Here is a 17,920-nt window from a genome sequence, read left to right as displayed (position 1 = left end):
TGCTTTCGACGGGACGTTTGTGAGATAAAGGAATTCGAACTTTACAAGTGGATCCGTGTGTAGGAATTTTAAATTCTTTTGGCAAAAATGTAGAGATACGTTTACGAAAAATAGTAGATTTAAATGTTAGAAAGTCCATGTTCCAATTATAACCAAATGCATTTTAGACAGATAGAAATAAGGCTTTTTCATCGAATTTTTATTTCCAACTTCGATGAAAAAAAAAAACATGAGAATCAACTTGAGAATTTTTAAATCGTCGGAAACAACGTGCGCGTCTTTCTTTCTCCTTTGCGGAATTTTAATTTTAAATTCCACTTTCGCAAGTTTCGTCAGAATTCATATTCCAGGCAAACTGCTTTAACTTGGCGGACGTGCGCTACATCATTCTAGTCATCGGATGCACGTTCGCGATACACAGGTACATGGAACATATTCGCGCGATCGATTGGCAGATCGCAGCGGAAATTAATTGACTGGGAATTCATGAGACAGTTCCTAATTGGCGTACATAAAATCGAATATATATAGGTCGAGTCCGAAAACCCGTCGAAGATGACACACGCTAATAGCATCCGTTAATGTTTAAATTAGCAAGATGACTTACATTCCAATAAAATTGATTGATTGATTTATTTATTTATTTATTTATTTATTGGAAGAGCTGATAAATTTAGCAAATATAATTCAGCAGTCTGTATAGAACGTGTGTCAGAATCTGCGACGTTATAATCGACTAAGTAATCAGTGATAGCTTTTTCTCTGACAATGAGTAATTAAGGTTTTCTCTAAGTAACTGACAAATAACTATCAAGTTTCTAAGGAATTGAATCAAGTCCGTTCGTGTAAATGTAAGTAATTTCTATATATATAAAAGAATTTAATTTAAGGAAAAAGCATTTAACATTAAGAAGGAAAATGTCTCGTAACACAAAGTATCTTGGAAAATTTCTCTAAAATCTGTTAAAATTCTTGCTAAAATGCTTCAAGTAATAACATATTAAATAACGCTTCAAAATTTGCGAGGTATGCTCGGATAATCATGTGAGGATAATTATGAAGGATAATTTTATGGTTGAATTACAGAATAAATTACACGTCGACTCGTTAACGATTAAATGCGATATTTTCTAATTATATGTTTCGTGTACTTCTTTCGATAATTCACGATAGATTATGCACGCGCTTTAAACGCAACTGGTTCATCGAATAGATCTAAATTTACAATAAGGCATAATAACACACCTCGTGACCTTTGCGTTATGTAAAAATCGCAAGATATGTATATTTTTTAACGATTGCTCCTATTCAAACGTGATTTCAATTGCATCGCAAAAACTAAAGACAGAAAAAAGTGTACCAAAAGAAATATATAATTATACAAGGCTGAACGTGTTCTATTAAAAACTAATTGCAAAGGCTCTAATCTCTTTTCTATTTTAATTATTTTATTTAACGGATCGACGATCTTAAGAATCTTGCGTTTGTCACAAACTTTATGGGTTTGCACAAATGGAATCAACGAAAATCGTACAAAGCGAGACACGTGCAAAATCTATTCACTTTTATTTTTATTTTCAATATAGGATGAGAAAAAGGTTGAAAAGCAAAGCTGAGTAAACCTTTTATACACGAGACAATCTTTCGGTACTCAATTGTATCGCGTACTTACAACGACTCCAACGATAAGAAAAAGAGCGTTTCACCGAAAACATTCCGAGCTTCTGCTCCATTTTACATTCCCCCCCCCTCCCCCCTAGCTGTCCATCCCTCTATTTTATAACCGCCGTTTTTATTCCCACTCACCATACGAGATGCAGGATGAAGAGGAAAGCGCCGGGCACGACGAGGTCGTCGCTGCCGACGCTCCAGCGTCGTCGGAACACCACGATTCCAGGCATCTCGCGTCGCGTCGTCGTCGCCGCCTTCGTCGTCGTCGTCTTCCATCCAAGGTGCCGGCGATCGCGAGTCCTCCACCTCACACGCGAATCACCGCGCGACTCGCCCGTACTGTCCGGCGATCGCGGCAAGCAAGCAGCGGCGATCGACGGCGACGCCGACGTCGGCGTCGCGTGCCGCGCCGACGAGCGCACTGACAGCTGACGTAACCGTGACTCTTATCGCGTTCGTCGTCCATCCTTCGACGGCCCTGCCGACGACGCCGCCGCACGTCGCCGTGACGGCCTCCTCCCGACGGCTACCACCGACCGCGACGGCGTGCCGACGAGCGACGCGGCGCCGCATCGCGCCGCTCGGCGCGAATATAATCGTCGCCCGATTATACTCGCTAATTATTCACCGATAAAACACTCGGGCAACGATCGCGGTCAATCGACACCGTGCGCTCGATGTTCTTCAACGTTCCGCAAGGGCGCAAGTGGTTTTCCACCAAAGGTTCCCGCAGAGGTGGATGACACTACTTGGAACTGCAAGAAATCGATTTCGCGCGCGCGGAACACTTTTATCCCATTCCTTCATAAATGTGCATAGGAGACCTTTACGCTGTAAACGGAAAGATCGACTTCGGTGACTCCTTGTGATAAATTTTTTGTTAAAATAATGCGTTTCGTTGACGTGTCGCACCCCGAGAAGAATACCCCGTCACAAAAATAATCATGAAAAACGCACAATTTTCAGGTGAGAAGGAAAACAAATTTGATTATAATTTTTTGAATTGTGAGACTAACCGACTAACGCAATTACAATTACGATATTTTGTTATAATGAAACTTCTACTGTTTCTTGACGAGGTCTGCGGTGTGATTCACTTGTCAATTCACTTATCACTTATAACACATTCATCCAGGAAGCCGCAACGTAACCACTTTAACTTTAAAAGAATAACGACACTCTTCTGCCTCGTGCGGCGAATTTCGCATATATAGACTTGTGAGATATATTAATAGCACGTAACATTTTAGATATACTTTTTACAGACTTAACTCAAAATCGAATTTTTTATAATTATGACAGTATTCTTCTCGAGGTGCGATATATGTATCCTATATGTCGAATTTACAATGTACATTTCTAACACTTTTTGTGTCGATTAAAAAATCTATATAAATAGTTTTCAAGCACGGAAGCAATTTTTCCGATAAAATTTATTTTCTCAATACTGAAGTATTTCTCCTGATAATAATAGACGCTTTATCGCTGTACACAATTTCCTCTTACTCTCTCTAGCTCTCTTAAATTGTTTAAATAAGTCTTTATTCGCTGTAATTGCTCGAAAGTATCCGCTCGCAATACGCGACGTCGTCGACAAAGTTGTTTTGAAAATAACGTTCGATAAACGGCGAACGGAGAAGGACGAGCTACTCCGACTGTGAAACGGCGAATTAAATTGTCCGAGCTTTGCTTGTGAAGGAAACGTGAAGAAAACGGCCACGCCACGAGCTCTCGCTCGTATCTCAAAGAGGTCGAGTCGCGTTTATCTCTAGTTAAGTATCTCTGACTTGTGCGAGAGGAACTTCCTGCTAGAGTAGTAGCGGAGTGTGTGTAGCTCGGTCTCTTTTTCTTCCACTCTCGTAAATCATGCCGCGAAAACACGTTTTGTTCATGATCCCCCCCCCCCGCGTCGTTCACGATCGACGACTTTTATGAATGGACGTTTGTAAAATGTGTAACGAGCGAGCCGAGCGCGAGTAATATCCGTGTAAAAATTTTTACGATGTAATACGAATGTCATCAATGTGTAATCGCGGATATCGATTAGAGTCGCGTACAATAAAGTAACAAAATTTTAGCGTAACGAAATTTCAGTGCATAATTAACTCGTAAACGCTAGTGCATTAAATTTAACCGTTTCGCATTCGCATTTCATCCGTAGAAAAAAAAATCTGCTGTAGAATTTTTCTTTTTCTTCTTCGCAATAGCGATTTTCGCTTCACGCGATTGTCGCAAACTCGTTCACTTAATTAAGCAATCCTACGACACTTATATTTTTAAAATCGTAATAAGGTGTGGATTCCCCGAAACTTTTTACGTCTCGTACCTATAATTGTTGCTTCAAAATTTCGTTGAAAGGCGAAAAAAGGCAGCAAAATGTACATCGTACAAAAAAGTTATGGAAATTTACTTCATCTCGATGTCCCTGTTTCTACAAAGCGTTTAGAAATCCGACGAAATTTTAAACGGAGTCAACAACAAAAGCGGAGTATCGAGCAACGAAAACATTCAAATTATTTAGTCGCCGGCGTATTTTATATCGTGACGTTGCGTTGTTGTGAAAAATACAACAAGGGGTATGGAATAACACGCGGTATTTCCGAGACATCGATAACGAGAGGTGCGCCATCAATTTGAGCGTGTGCGAGCAAATAAAATATATCGCCAGGTATATCCCCCGCTTTTCGAAAGCTCGCTTTATGCCACTTCGCTTTTATGAAAGACCTACATTAGTACCTATAATTTTCGCTAACCGAAAGAAAACCGAAGAGGATTTTAGCTTTTACGGAAAAAAATTTTATGAATTAAGGGTACTCGCTTCTTCGCTCTTACGGCTTGTGAAAGGTTTCAACGATCTACTTTGAATAGGGAGGAAAACCTGTACTTAAATGTAAAGAGAATTTATAAATCTTTATAATAACAAGCATCCCGAAAAATAGAGAAAATACCCGCGAGAAAATAATCCTGAACGCGGGGCCTAAAACATGTATATTTAATCGCAAAAATATAAAATATTGTAAGAGCCTCACGCATATTAAAAATAAATTAAAATAAATCGAGATTATAACTTCGAGTATATATATATACGGAAGGATATAATTTAAATTCGTTCTATTCTTTCTCTTTTTTCCATTTTTGATTTCGATCACATTATTTGTGGAATGACTAAAAATAAGCCAATGCGTCGAAAATATTCATATTGTTTATAGTATCAACTCGCTCTCTCGATTACATTCTCCGACGCGAAGATATCCATCTGAACGAAACGTCGCGGGCAAAGGAATCCGCCGGCGCCGTATACCAAGAAAAAACACACAAAGCTCTCGTCGACGCGCAAATGCCAATTCGCCGAGCCTACGCGAGCTCGAATGATATAATCGATATCGCCTAATTAAATTATCACACGCCGGAGAACACGGTCACGCACGCGTTATGCGCGAACCGTCACGAGTGACGAATTTATCTTGCGCTTTGGTATATTTTTTGCTGTTGCAAATTGTTATCACCTTGTTATTTATCTCCGCGGTGACGTAACTTGGACTTTGAATGGATTTTAACGATTCGAAACACATCGTTTGTCTTTTAGGCTGCGGTCCACTTGACGCTACAAACGCTTCGAAGCATTCCTCTTCTCTTTTCTTTCAATGAAGAAATAAGGAGAAGAAGAACGCTCCAAAGTATTTGTAGCGTCAAGTGGACCGCAGTCTTCGACTGAGGAAGTCAACGGGAGCCAACGATTTTATTTCACAAAGCCGAGAGATTAGTTTCTATTTAGTCCGATTATTTTTCACGCACGTAATTATTTACGATCTATTGTTGAAAACGCCAAAGTCGATAGCTAAGTACATCGGCCGCGAGTTTAACCGTCGTGACAATTAAAAATTAACTGGATTTCCAACTTTACGATAGTCAAACTGAAACTCTAACCACGACAATTGAAGAGCAGTATAATTTCGAAATTTTGACTGTTACGTCAATTATAATTCAATGAAAATTAAAGGATACGATCTCGCGTATTCAAATGGAAATCAAACATAATCCAATCAAGCGATATCCAAGTAACTTTCCATCAACGTACATACTTATCTAGATGATATTTTGAACATAACATTTGCACACCCCCAACACGGCGGCACTCTTAATTCCGTTGTCCCGAGATCGATGGCCACCTGACCGAGCTCCTCCGACTTTTTTTCAGAGCCGAAGATCGCCACGCGTTTTTCGGCGCGGGGCGCGCTCACTGCGCGGACGACGACGCCGCGCGCCGTGTCGGCGGCGTCGGTTCCGTCAGCCGCGCAACCGATATCACAATCACCGGCGCGATCCCCGGCGTCTCTTTATCCCCCTCGCGCTCGTCGAATGCGCCTGCTTATATGCGGACGCGTTTCTTCCCGAAGAGCACGCTTCCCGCGTGTTCTCCTTCCCCGTGAAAGAGGAACGCTCCGTTCCTCTCGTCGACCTCCTCTCGCGCTCCTCTCCTATCTCTCTCTCCCTCTCTCGGTCCACTGGGAACGCTATCGAGGTCCGCGAAGAGAGTTGACGGAAGAGGGTAGACCGATCGCTGCCGGCGGGTCTTTCCGCGATCGCCGCGGAACTTCGTGCCTCTTTAACGTCATGTCCCGTTCGACGTTCGACACACACCACACATACACACACTCTCTCTCCTTTAAACGAGATATCGAAGTCACCTCTCGTCAGCGACAGTCGCGTATACGCAGCGTACGCTACCACCGGCGGCCACGTGCCGCAAGGACGCGTAATCACGACGCGTCCGCGCCGCCGCCACCACCGCGAGAGGAGCACATCTTGGCACGCACACCAGGATCGAACCACCCCGAGGCGCGACTGACTGAACCGTGCCGGCTCCGAGCTCCGAGGTGGCACCCAAGACAAGCGGCAAGCCGCCCCCGCTCGCCAGCGGCGCGGCGCCGAGGCGCGCTTGCGTCTCGACGCCGAGCGTCGCGTTGCACCGCGTCGCTTTGCGCCTTGCGCCCCGGAAACGTTTGTTCCGCCTCTTTGTTTCGCGTACGCGCCTCTCTTTTTCTTCTTCTTCTTCTATTCGATTCAGCTGCCGTAAGTGCGTTTCGGCAGTTTGAATAGTTTATTAGTTAGCGCGTCGCGTCAAATGACCCCCTTTCCCCTTTCGGGTTTATTTATTTTCACTTCTGCCAATATAGATTAACTTTAATCTCGGTTTAACACTTTTCTCTCATCTTTTTCTAATTCTCAGAACTAGAGAGAGATAAAGAGTAAGTTAGGCCGAGATTAAAGTTAATCCGCATTGGTAGAAAACAGACCATTAGATAGATTTCTTAATCAGTGTCTTGACTCACGCAGAGACAGGATTACGCGTGATCGTACACGAGCACGGAGAACGTAATCGGAATACTTCCGTCTCAGCATCCTCTTATCTTATCGCGCGTACGTGATTTATGTGGACGACGATTGAATGTGGACACTCTCCTCCCCGATCTTAAAATCGTCGTTCATTGATACAATCATGTTTAGTCTGTTTAGATTTATCAACTGTGTACGCCTAGATAGAGGGTAGTTGTGAACGTCGTATATGTGGATCTCGCAATAAGCGATAGCCAAGATTTTCTACAGATTAAAAAATTGATATATGTCTCAATTTAATGTATCAATCAAATCCAAATTATGGCAACTGACCGTAGAGCAAGCGTTATTATGCACGTTGTAAGATTATATGTCTAAAGTTTAAAAAATATCTGTATATTTTTACACAACATTACGATTGCAAACAGATAAAGCCTCTTTCTGCATTTTCACATAATTATTTTATTCACGTCAATTACAATCTTGGTCAAAATTGGACACCCTCATAATCATTATGCTGTACCGAATCTAATACCACGAAAGACTTCTGTGTGTTGTTTAACAATTATTTAATAAATTGAATAAAAATCAAAGAAAATTGTTAGCGCCAAGTGATATTTTATTTCATTCAAAAATAAATATTATTCCGCAAAAAAAAATTTATTTTAATAGAATGCCTAATAATTCGGCCAAGGCGAATTCAACGTAATTATTACTGAGGGTGCTGAAGACGAACGAGCTGCGAAGAAAATGGCGACCTCGTTAAGTTTTCATCGAAGAATTGATTGCAATTTAATCGAGAGACGCAGCTGGACCGATAATTATATCTCACGTAAGAACCAAGAAGGTGAATTACTTACGTTCGCTCGAGATCGATCGACTCGATCGTGGTAACGGAGACGTCGCACGAATAGCGGCGCGTAAGGAACGTTTCGGGAAAAGCGGTGCGGCGCGGTGATTCATTTCTCTCGGGGGAAACGACCGCCGCGCCTGGGCGAAAGGCAGCCTCGTGCTGTCTCGTGTCGCGGGTCGGAAACGTATTTCAATAAAGACACGCGCATAGTTATCTCCGCCCGAATCGATCGACACGACACCGCGGTCGTTCGCCGTTTGCAAAAATTATTCGTGACCTTTTTTTTTCACCCGTTCGATCTTTTATTTCCCGGTCCATCGTTCTCGAGATCTGGGCCGATTGTAGTGACGTCGGCTAATTAAAATTCTCCTCCCTGTCCCCGTATTAAATAGGATTGTATGTCACAATGGGCAAAGAACATCGGTGGAATTGTAATTCACGACCGGACGGACATCGCGCTGACATCTTTCATATCGCGTGTGCGACGTTTCAGACATTTCGGACATTTTTGCTAATTGAGACTTTAATTAAGTCCTGGGTAGCGATCGCGTAACTTTTATCTTAGAGCAGAAACGTAAAGAGCGAAAAATTTCATGTGACTGTCTCTTTCTATTCGACGTCAATGGAAAGAGATGGTTACCTCTGAAACTTTTCACTTTTTATGTTTTTGCCCTACGGGAAGAGTTACGTGATCGCTGCCCCGCTGAATTAAAAATCCACTAAAGACAAGTTGCAGTTCGACGATTTTATTTGCGGCCCTATATTTCAATTTACGCGAGAAACCATTTTCATTAAAAAAAAAATCGACTAAAATCTATCAGGATATTCGTGAAATAGTAAATAACTGTAGCAAGAAATATATCAAAAGCGCTAATAAAACGATTCATCGATAAAGTAATTTTCTGCTTATGACACACTTGTGAAATTACGTTTATATTTCACGTCGCGGCAGTGGTTAATACACATAAACGATCTATCGGTCGAATTTATGAGCAAACTGACCTACAAAATATACTTCAGGAGTGCCTCGAACGAGCGAAAATAAATGCAGCGCGCCAGGTGTTCGCCTGAATCTATCTTTAGTATGCGCATTCGGCAGACGTAACTTTCCAGATCAATAAAAATATCGACATATCCTGAAATGTTTATTTAACGGTCTGAAAATACTCACCGAGAGAGAGAGAGAGATTATTGCGGATTTTAGAGAACCTCGATTGAACTCGCCTGTGAAGGTTAACAAAACATTTCGATCTCGTCCCTTCTCGAGTGACAAATGCAACGTTTTGTAAAGATAATTTACTTCAAAAATAGTTTTTTTTTTTTACAATACGATAAAATTATACGATCAATACCTGCCGATTCTCGATACATTCTTCAGTTTTATCGTTCACTATTTGCAACAAGTAACAATTATATTGTTTGGTATTAGGATCTGAATTCCAATGAGTTGAAATTCATATCTTGAAGTATAAATTATCGCAGTAGAAAGTATAGATTATGACGCAAATTTGCAACCCCACTGTTTCAATTCCTCGCTCGATCGTAGTTCTTTATATACCAATCAACTGTCTCTTTAATCGCTTGTTCGAAAGGCGTGAACTGAAAATCGGGTAGGTAACTTCGTAGCTTCGCGTTGCTTGCCGTTTTCTTATACTGTCCATCCGCTGCCGACGCGTCGTATACCACCTTCCCCTTAAAGTTGAAAGTTCGCGCCAGCGTCTCCGCCACCTGTGCTATCGATTTTTCTTCCGCCTCATCCACTGAAAATTATCTTTTTTTTTTAGCAATTTCTGCGGTAAAGTTAATCAATACTGATAACTGTACTATTGCAACATTTTTCAACGGTAAGGATAGTAGCAGCTACAAAGCTATCGACCGCACTGATATTTACCGAACAATTGTAGAACAAGGATTAGGAAAATAATACATCAAGTCTAAATGAATATTTACCTGACAAGATAATTGGTTCCACAGAATCATATTCTCGTAGCACCCAAATTATTAATTTTGCTAAGTCTACGCTATAGATGAATTGCCTCAGGGGTTTGCCAGAGCCCAATACGGCGAATACTTTATCTTCCGTACTTGCTCCTAACAGAAAATACTATAATTTGACAACAAATTTAAATAACGCTTAAACGCAAAACTTATTTTTATACCATCTTTGCACAAGTCGTAAAGTCTTCGCATTAAACCAGGTATTACGTGACTGGCGCTAGGATGAAAATTGTCGTGCGGACCGTATACGTTGCAAGGAATCACACTGGTGTACGGTCTACCGTGCTGATCGTGGTAGCCTCTATTAGCAATATCTATGAGTCGCTTGGCATAGCTGTAGCCATAATTCGAACGATGCGGCGGTCCATTGTGAACCTAGAATACATATAATACATACCGATCTACATGGATTTATTACAAGCCGGTGTATCTAATATATGTGTTACCAGTTACTACCATAGTTTCGTCTATCGGATAAGACGTCTTATCGGGAAATATACAAGTGGAGAGGCACGAAACAACCTTCGTGACACCGTACTCGTGAGCAGTGTGCAGAACATTGTCATTCATATGTATGTTATTCCGCTGCGATGAAAAAGACATAATATTAAGATCACGAGCAAGGCCGTATTAAAATAAAATTATGAGATACGCGCAAGATATCGTGTCCTTCGGGATATTTACCAGAAAGTCTAAGTTGTGCGACATGTTGCGGAAGAGACCACCGACCATGGCAGCCAAATGAACGACATGTGTCGGTCTGTGATCGTCGAATAACTTCCGTGTGCTCTCCTTATCGCTGCGAAAAGTCATTTGATTAATCTATAAATGTCACGCAAGTGACAATACTTTGCAATCCCGCTAGCGACTCGGTTGATTTAACCTCAATCACTTGATTTAACCTACCACAAGTCTGCATCTTTGGATCCGACAAATGTCCACTTTTCGTTTTCCCTCTTGTCGCGCTCGATAACATTTTGAACGGCTCTACCAACGAGCCCCGTGCCGCCCGTTACAAGCACAACATTCATGCCGAGATCATCGAAGGGATCCCGTTGGATTCGTGACAGCTGACCAGAACAATGGCTGAATTGAATTCCAAATTCTTAAACTGGAAAGCGCCCTCACACACACACATTCCTCGTGTCACCAGCAAAATTTTTTTACTTACTATAATCATAACATTGTACAAAAAAGTCCGGCATGACTGGCAATACCATCATACGAGACAAAGGGAAAAAAAATTATTTTTTTTTTAGTTCAACATGTGACCAGTTATCGGCAAAAGACGTAGCTTTATAATTCGTCATAGATAACGTTCGACGATCAATCATCGATGCAAAACACATTGCACATTATTTGTCTTGTGACGCACTCCGTTGTCGTATTAACATATTCGACTCGTCGACCAACATATTCACAAATTTTCAAGATAAATAAGAGTAGCTTGATTATTAAGAATCTCTTTATTTCCCATGTTTTGTACAAAATAGAGATCAACTTCCTTAATGAACAACGGCTTAATTTTGGAACATATTATCCAAAATATATGCGTAATAATTTCTTAAAACGGCTTAATTAGACCTATCGTTTATTGGTTTCATAACTTTAGTAAAAGACAAAGTTTAAATAAAATAATGTCCTAAAGTAGAAATACACGATGATGATGTTTCATGGTTGTCGTGGTTTGTCCTTACGAGTTATTTTTTCTTCATAACATGTGTCATCACAGTACGATTACAATAAATGCAATAAATTTCAATCAGTATAAGATCCTGACATGACGAAATATCATCATCGTGCATTTCTATCTGGGATTCTTCGTCTTGAGATACTACTTGTAAAAAAATATTTCGGGCAACAGTATCGTTCTAAATATATGTGGATAAAAAATAAAGATTAAATATAACCCAAGACAACGCGTTCACAATTCTCTAAATTAAACATATTGAAGCGATGAACGACGAATCGCCACCTTCGAGGCTCGTATTCTTCGCAATTTTCGCGAAGGTTTCTCTTTCGTCTTTATTCAAGAGCAATTAATTACATTAGAGACCTAAGAAAGTTCGGAAAACCATAAAACATCTCGTGCAAAAACTACAATTCCTTTCGTAGAGCAGTAAGAAAGGAACACCGTAGAAATATTCTACCAATTATGTTCTACGCTAAAAACGATTTTAAAGAAATTGTGACGCAACGAGAACTACATAAAATTTTTTTGTGTAAAAATCGCGAAACTTTTCTAGGTCCCTAAGCACATCTGTCATGTTTCAGCGGATCACAACGCGCTAAACAGTTTGCCACTAACGAGAGTTAAACGAGTGGATAGCTGGCACTGGTTGCTATACCGCAGTGATTGTTCTTGTTTCTGGCCATTTTAATGTAACCGTCTTCACCCCATGTTTCGCCCCAACTATTCTTTACCAGCCAATAATCTTGGCCGGTCTCCGCGTCCGTACCATAGCCGACGACCAGCACGCCATGGTCTAAAATTTCCTCACTGCAGTCGGGATCATAATACACTCCTAAAAAATATAAGATTTGAAGTACGAAGAAAAGAGAACAAGTGAAATAAGTTCAAATCTTACATAAAAATTAGTCTCGCTAATTATTACGAACTAAATTTCCGACTTATAAGATTAATAGCTTTATACGAACTTATCGTCGTCAAATTTTTTAGAAATTAATTTATTAACTATATCGAGTAAATTTATATGAACCTTCGCGATAAAGCTGGAAGGATGGACGCGAGGCATCAATAGCGACCGAAACCGGGCCTACGGTGGCAACCGCAGCCTTTAGCTTCTCCTCATCTCCTTGTGGAATATCTACGTATCCGACATCGACAGCGCCGCTGGTTCTCGGATTGTATCTGCAATTTCAGGAATTTAATTGATCATTAAATTCTACGAACGTTTCAATTATGCTTCTACAATCGATACAAACCTGCACTTGTCATTCTCCGCTTCATATGGGTAACTCTTCTCAGTATCGAGGCCTCTGTTGTCTTTGACATATTGGAACGCCTGATCCATCAAACCACCATTGCATCCATTGTTGCCGTATTTGCCAGAGCAGTCGACCAGGTTTTGTTCGCTTAGCGACACTAAAACGCCAATATTTCTGAAATGTTGTCCTTCCAAAGACCCAGTCTGCAAAAAAAATATCGACGCCATTCAAAGATATTAGTATCGTAAGTATCGTTCAAAATTATTAGTATCGGGAAGGCATCGAAAGATAGGCTTACGGTTGAGAATGCCCAGCAGGATCCACAGTGTCCTTGATCCTTGATTGCCGTGACAGCGCCGTGTTTCCTCCAATCGACCTCTGTTGGCAATTCGACGTTAGCTGGCGAGATAAACGATGCTCCCACAGACTCTATTCCAGCGCTCGCCGACTTATTGAAACCATTCAAAGTGCTGACAAATTCATGATGCAACTACAAGAGAAATATACGTTTCACGAAAACGTGCTCGCTTCCTAATACATATAAATTTGCTTCTCGGAAACTTACCATATCTCCATATTTGTTCATTCCCAGTTTGTAGGGAACCTCCTTCATCTCAAATTTGCGATTATGTTCGGCGATCTTGCGTGTGTTATCTAAGAAGATTTTCATTCTATATCCCTCCTCGATCGGAGATTGGTAGACCTTTTTGTGATGCGTCTTAGAATAATAAATATAATTAGCATTTATTTATTTTCCAGCCATTTCAATGTATCAATTTTATTTGACAATTTCAATGTTACAGACTCGAAAATTTCTCGCACGCGTGCCTTCTTCGATTCGCTGACAAGCGTTGGATCAGATCGTCCGCTATCAAATACTTCATACAAGCTATCTATATCAATGTCGCGTCTAAATGTAAGAAGCAGTAACTGAATACGTGGAGCTAGACTTTCTCATTATGCTTTATTTAACTTTTTAGATTAAACCTCACGACGCAAGACGCGGTAACCTTACGCTATTGGGAAGGGAGAGTGCGATGGTTTTATACCTTAAAAATAAACCACTCTGCATCCAAAATCTTGTTGAAGGAAATGGCCTGTCCCGTGGCAAGGGCAGCCAGTAACAGCAAAGCCACTACGCTCTTCATCGTGACTCCTTGATTAAGCTACCTAGAATTATTTCGATAAAATATAGGTTAGACGTAAAGTAAAGTCATCGATATACGAAACGAAGCGCTGCATCGTAGATTAAAACGAATAAACTAAAATGTCACGACAATCCTGTTCGGGCAAACTCACGGATATTATTATAGCGCATTATCAAATAAAATTACAGTCTAACAACAAGGCGAGATAATCTCGATCGTCTCGGATATTGAAACGCTGAGCAGACTTGAAAATTTTATATAAAAAAGAAAGACGATGAAACCAAAGTATTGCCAAATTTATGATGCATACGTTTCGTGAAAAACTGCTTGCTATTAAAACGGAACTTCGTCCTGACGTCGCAAATAAGCGCGAACGAAATTTTACACAAAAACTTCGAAAAACGCTACGTCAGCGCGACCACGCGTCATTTTTCGTGGTTATCGCTGAGGGTTATCTCGTCAAGAATTTTCATCACATTTAGACGGAACCATTTTGTTCTTCCAGGATTGTCGATATGCGCGTGTGCAAGTGCGTAACAAAAATGCCCCGAGGTCAATCGAATGAAAATCTCGGCTACGCCGCTCACGGTTTCGACGTAATTTCCTCTCCCGCGTCACAAGCCTCCGGAGTAATCGCTCGATTCGATTACCCCTGCCGTTTGTACAATTGCGGTTTTAACAACGCGGCGAATGATTCATTTTTTTTTCTCTCGACACCGCGGAAAGCCACGAACCTGCGGTGGTGTAGCTAAGACGACGCGACAATAATCGCTTCGTGTCTAATAGCCTATGCGAATGTCCACCGTTTGGGCGGAACGCGCGACGAACGCGCTATCGCGTGGAGATTAAAGAATCTCAAAATGTCTCGAAATGTCGACCTTGCGACAGCACGTTCGAGCGCGTCAAACAACGAGCTGCCTCCAGCTGTCTCGGTCACGATTATCGCACACGTGCACACGCGCGCGCGCGAGCACAGGCTACATTCCGATATTTACCGTCGGCAAGTGTCAGTACTGAAAATCTATAGTATGCGTGACGTAAAATATAGAAAAATATGGATTTTCAGTAGCGACGGTAAATATCGGAAGGTAACCACACACATTTGCACACACGCATTTACATTTACACTCGCACGTGGTATCCGGAAGATTTCGCCTCATATATGGCCAGAGTTCTTTTATCTTTCTTTCACGTAAATTTTTCAGACGCTGCTCTCCGAACGTTTCAGCCGAGACGTAAAACAGATTATCACGTTGTTCACGAATTAATTTACTCTTTATCTTTTTCCACTTCTCTTAAAACTAGAAAAGGATAAAACGCGCAAGGTGAATCGAAATTAAAGTTAATCCGCATCGGTAGAAAGGAACGAAAGACCTTAGAAAGATTTTGAAGCTCCAAATATCCGAAATTCGCAAGCTGCGAAACAGCGTATACAAATACGCGAATCGATTTTTGAAAAGATAAAGAATTGTCTCCCTTATAATTAATTAAATTCGCGTTAAAGATCTCGCCAAATTCCTCGTAGAACGCACGCTTCTAAACTTTGGACCCGTAGGTTTCTCGTCGAATTCTTCAATACGTAACATTCCTCGTTCGGTATCTCGATGTTGGTCGAGAGTACATTTATATAATTTTACGGCATCGATCTGTTTAATGAGATTCTACGAACGAGGTTAACGTACAAATGTACAACGTCGCGACGACGCTTTGTCTCTTCCTTTTCCTCGAAATGCGCGATTGCGATTATGCGTCTCTTCGAACGTATAAAAAAAGAAGAAAAAAATACACGATCTTCGGCGCGCTAGACGCGCATTTGTTGACGACACTCGGCACGATAAAATTTGTCGAATCACGTGATAAGCACGCGTATAGAAAACGGTTTGTAAACGCGTCTCTCGCGACGTTGTCTCATAGCTCGTCGTTTGTTTAATAAATAAATTCCAATAAATAATTATGACAATTACAAGGTTAAGTCACGCGTGTATATATTTAATACTTTCTCGCGCTTGTGTGTGTGTGTGTGTGTGCGATTTCTCGCGCACGAGAAACGTTCGGAGCACACTCGGATATAATTTTGTGTTTCGGGCATTTGCAATTTTCCGCGTATTTGAAGCGCAATAATAATGTGACTCGTTAAAATATAAATCGTTAAAATAATTAAACCGCATAACAAAGTAGAAGAATAAATATATGGCAATCCAGTAGTAATATAGTAATCCAATTAGCAGCCACGATATCATCTTTCGTATATATCAATCTCACGTTTGTTTGTTCAACATAAATGTATATGTAGGAAAAATAAAATTATACGCTGACCCTTAACTTTCCCTCTTATCGTTAGTTCGAATTCTCTACTAATGCAGATTACAACATTTTAAACGTCGGTTCAACTTACTTTTTAGAATTAAAAAATGAGTGAATAAGTAAGTTAAAACGATCGAAGTTAATTTGTGCCGATAAAAATGGACATAATTAAGTTCGCGAATGAAGTTAGCGTGCCATCTAATTCGCATAAATTTTACAGAGTTGTTCGTTAGTTTCTCTTTCAAGATCGTCATCAATCTTGACCATCTTGAGACAACCGAAACGAACAGACCGTCGTTCTTCGTCATTCCGTTCGAGGATCATATAGGTACTTTTGCACCGGAAGCGTCGTATCTAGGAATACGTTCGCGATAGTTCGAAGCTGCGGCGAGAGCGCGCACGTCCCGATGTTTTCGATTAGTCACGGCGCTTGACGACGATGGACAATATCCGACGACAAATTGATCTCTTTTAAGGTCTATTCAGATCTCATCCCGCATCCGGATCCAAATGACTCTACGATGCAACGAGAAATCGGATATCGGAATTGCACGCGCGTTGAAACACGACGAACGCCTTTGTTGTCGCGTCGCGACTCTCGTCGATTTTTACGCGCGATCTCTTTGCGAAGCGAATATCTAGCCTTCTTGAAACTTTATACGGCACCCGGTCCCGAACCGACCTCTCGATATGGCCAATGAAGCGCGAATCTAATAACCGTTACGGATGGCACCGGAGGAAAACAAACGAAGGACAATGTGATCCGCTCGTTTTCGGTTACGCCAATTTGGCTTCTCAAACTCTTCGTTTTCTTCCCAGAGATAGACGCTAAATGTGTCCCTATTTCGCTTTAAATTAAATAATTTACCAAAAAAAGAAAGTTTAACAATGGAGCAATCGACGCGTACTTACGAGATCTCTCTCTCTGGTTCGTCGCTCTGGCTCGCTGTGGTCGCACTCCGGTCTTTCGGTCGTAAGGCGACACCACGGGCGTAATACGACAATCGCGACTATCGCCAACGAGCGGCGTCGCTCTTTTGTATTCTTCCCTGTTCCCCCTCTTCGATATTACTTTCCACCACCATGAAACCACGTGATTCAACGACGGTCGAGAGCGGGTCGAGGGTCGAGTCCGTTGGCATCGCTCGGATGTCGGATGCGCGCGTCGTCGCATTCGTCTGTTTATCGGGACTCGCGGCTCGCGGGACTTGCGCGACGAACCGCAATGGATCTCCCGTGTCGTTTTTCGCGCAGAAGGACGAGAGTCGCGTCACGTGCCCGCGATACGAAGTGACCCAGATTCCGTAATCGTCTACGCGAGGGAAACTGCGAAGACACGCGACTCTCCTTCTTTTTCAAAAGCGGAACCGATAACGCGCCGCGATCAAAGAGCTCGTGACGATTCACCGCTCGTCCCTATCGTATCTCGTTTCTTTTCGGGCGATAAACAGAATGATGCAACCGATCACATTTCGTCAACGTCGTTCATATTGTTTGGTCAACAATGCCGCGTATAGAAAGAGGAGAGATGTATCTGTAGATTATTCTGAACAAAATATTTGTCAATATATATTGCTCGCTTGCTAAAACGACTTATTTAAAAAATTGTAACGTTTGAGTTGTTTCCGAAAAAAATGTGATGAGAAATCAATACACCGAA

General features: G+C 41.5%; 3 protein-coding genes and 1 long non-coding RNA gene across 8 annotated transcripts in view; 1 reads left to right on the top strand and 3 right to left on the bottom strand.

The window, feature by feature from the left end:
- Window positions 1-2,283, bottom strand: part of Inae (inactivation no afterpotential E) — a 38,865-nt gene extending 36,582 nt beyond the window's left edge. The window contains exon 1 of one of the 3 annotated variants that reach the window (XM_077422797.1): window positions 1,807-2,283. In XM_077422797.1, coding sequence (XP_077278923.1) covers window positions 1,807-1,901 — 95 coding nt within the window. In that variant the 5' untranslated portion in view covers window positions 1,902-2,283. The remainder of the gene's footprint in view (window positions 1-1,806) is intronic. The other 2 variants (XM_077422807.1, XM_077422813.1) reach the window with 2 other exon arrangements.
- A 6,859-nt stretch (window positions 2,284-9,142) lies between these two features.
- On the bottom strand, window positions 9,143-11,062 carry Gmer (GDP-L-fucose synthase-like protein). Its single transcript, XM_077423063.1, has 6 exons — window positions 10,766-11,062; window positions 10,544-10,658; window positions 10,316-10,444; window positions 10,021-10,234; window positions 9,812-9,952; window positions 9,143-9,621 (listed from the first exon to the last, which is right to left on the bottom strand). The coding sequence occupies exons 1-6, from the start codon at window positions 10,888-10,890 to the stop codon at window positions 9,386-9,388; spliced, it is 960 nt and encodes a 319-aa protein (XP_077279189.1). The 5' UTR covers window positions 10,891-11,062; the 3' UTR covers window positions 9,143-9,385.
- Window positions 11,063-11,306: 244 nt separating this feature from the next.
- Ctsl1 (cathepsin L) lies at window positions 11,307-17,326 on the bottom strand. 3 transcript variants are annotated; one of them, XM_077423048.1, is made up of 7 exons: window positions 17,173-17,326; window positions 13,858-13,978; window positions 13,374-13,526; window positions 13,107-13,298; window positions 12,806-13,011; window positions 12,580-12,731; window positions 11,307-12,384 (listed from the first exon to the last, which is right to left on the bottom strand). In XM_077423048.1, the coding sequence occupies exons 2-7, from the start codon at window positions 13,954-13,956 to the stop codon at window positions 12,173-12,175; spliced, it is 1,014 nt and encodes a 337-aa protein (XP_077279174.1). In that variant the 5' UTR covers window positions 13,957-13,978; window positions 17,173-17,326; the 3' UTR covers window positions 11,307-12,172. The 3 variants fall into 3 exon arrangements, with proteins under 3 accessions (XP_077279174.1, XP_077279180.1, XP_077279177.1); XM_077423054.1 differs by lacking the exon at window positions 17,173-17,326 and adding an exon at window positions 14,691-14,709; XM_077423051.1 differs by lacking the exon at window positions 17,173-17,326 and adding an exon at window positions 14,267-14,416.
- Window positions 13,533-14,348, top strand: LOC143906896 (uncharacterized). Its single transcript, XR_013259684.1, has 2 exons — window positions 13,533-13,724; window positions 13,789-14,348. It is a non-coding gene; the product is annotated as an uncharacterized LOC143906896 (long non-coding RNA).
- Window positions 17,327-17,920: the final 594 nt, after the last annotated feature.

Source organism: Temnothorax americanus, unplaced genomic scaffold (genome assembly GCF_048541705.1).
Source record: "Temnothorax americanus isolate GAGA-0224 unplaced genomic scaffold, ASM4854170v1 Scaffold11, whole genome shotgun sequence".
Classification (NCBI taxonomy): Eukaryota; Metazoa; Arthropoda; class Insecta; order Hymenoptera; family Formicidae; genus Temnothorax; species Temnothorax americanus.
This window is presented reverse-complemented; position numbering and strand designations above follow the sequence as displayed.

Bases quoted from the DNA above. Each gene is read 5' to 3' on its own strand.
- Gmer (XM_077423063.1), bottom strand. From the start codon at position 10,890: ATGAATGTTGTGCTTGTAACGGGCGGCACGGGGCTCGTTGGTAGAGCC. The intron at 10,659-10,765 runs GTAGGTTAAATC...GACTTTTCGCAG, and splicing joins TCCAAAGATGCAGACTTGTG to CGATAAGGAGAGCACACGGA. The intron at 9,622-9,811 runs GTAAATATTCAT...GATAATTTTCAG, and splicing joins GGAACCAATTATCTTGTCAG to TGGATGAGGCGGAAGAAAAA.
- Ctsl1 (XM_077423048.1), bottom strand. From the start codon at position 13,956: ATGAAGAGCGTAGTGGCTTTGCTGTTACTGGCTGCCCTTGCCACGGGA. The intron at 13,299-13,373 runs GTAAGTTTCCGA...TTTCTCTTGTAG, and splicing joins TGAACAAATATGGAGATATG to TTGCATCATGAATTTGTCAG. The intron at 12,732-12,805 runs GTTTGTATCGAT...CTGAAATTGCAG, and splicing joins GCGGAGAATGACAAGTGCAG to ATACAATCCGAGAACCAGCG.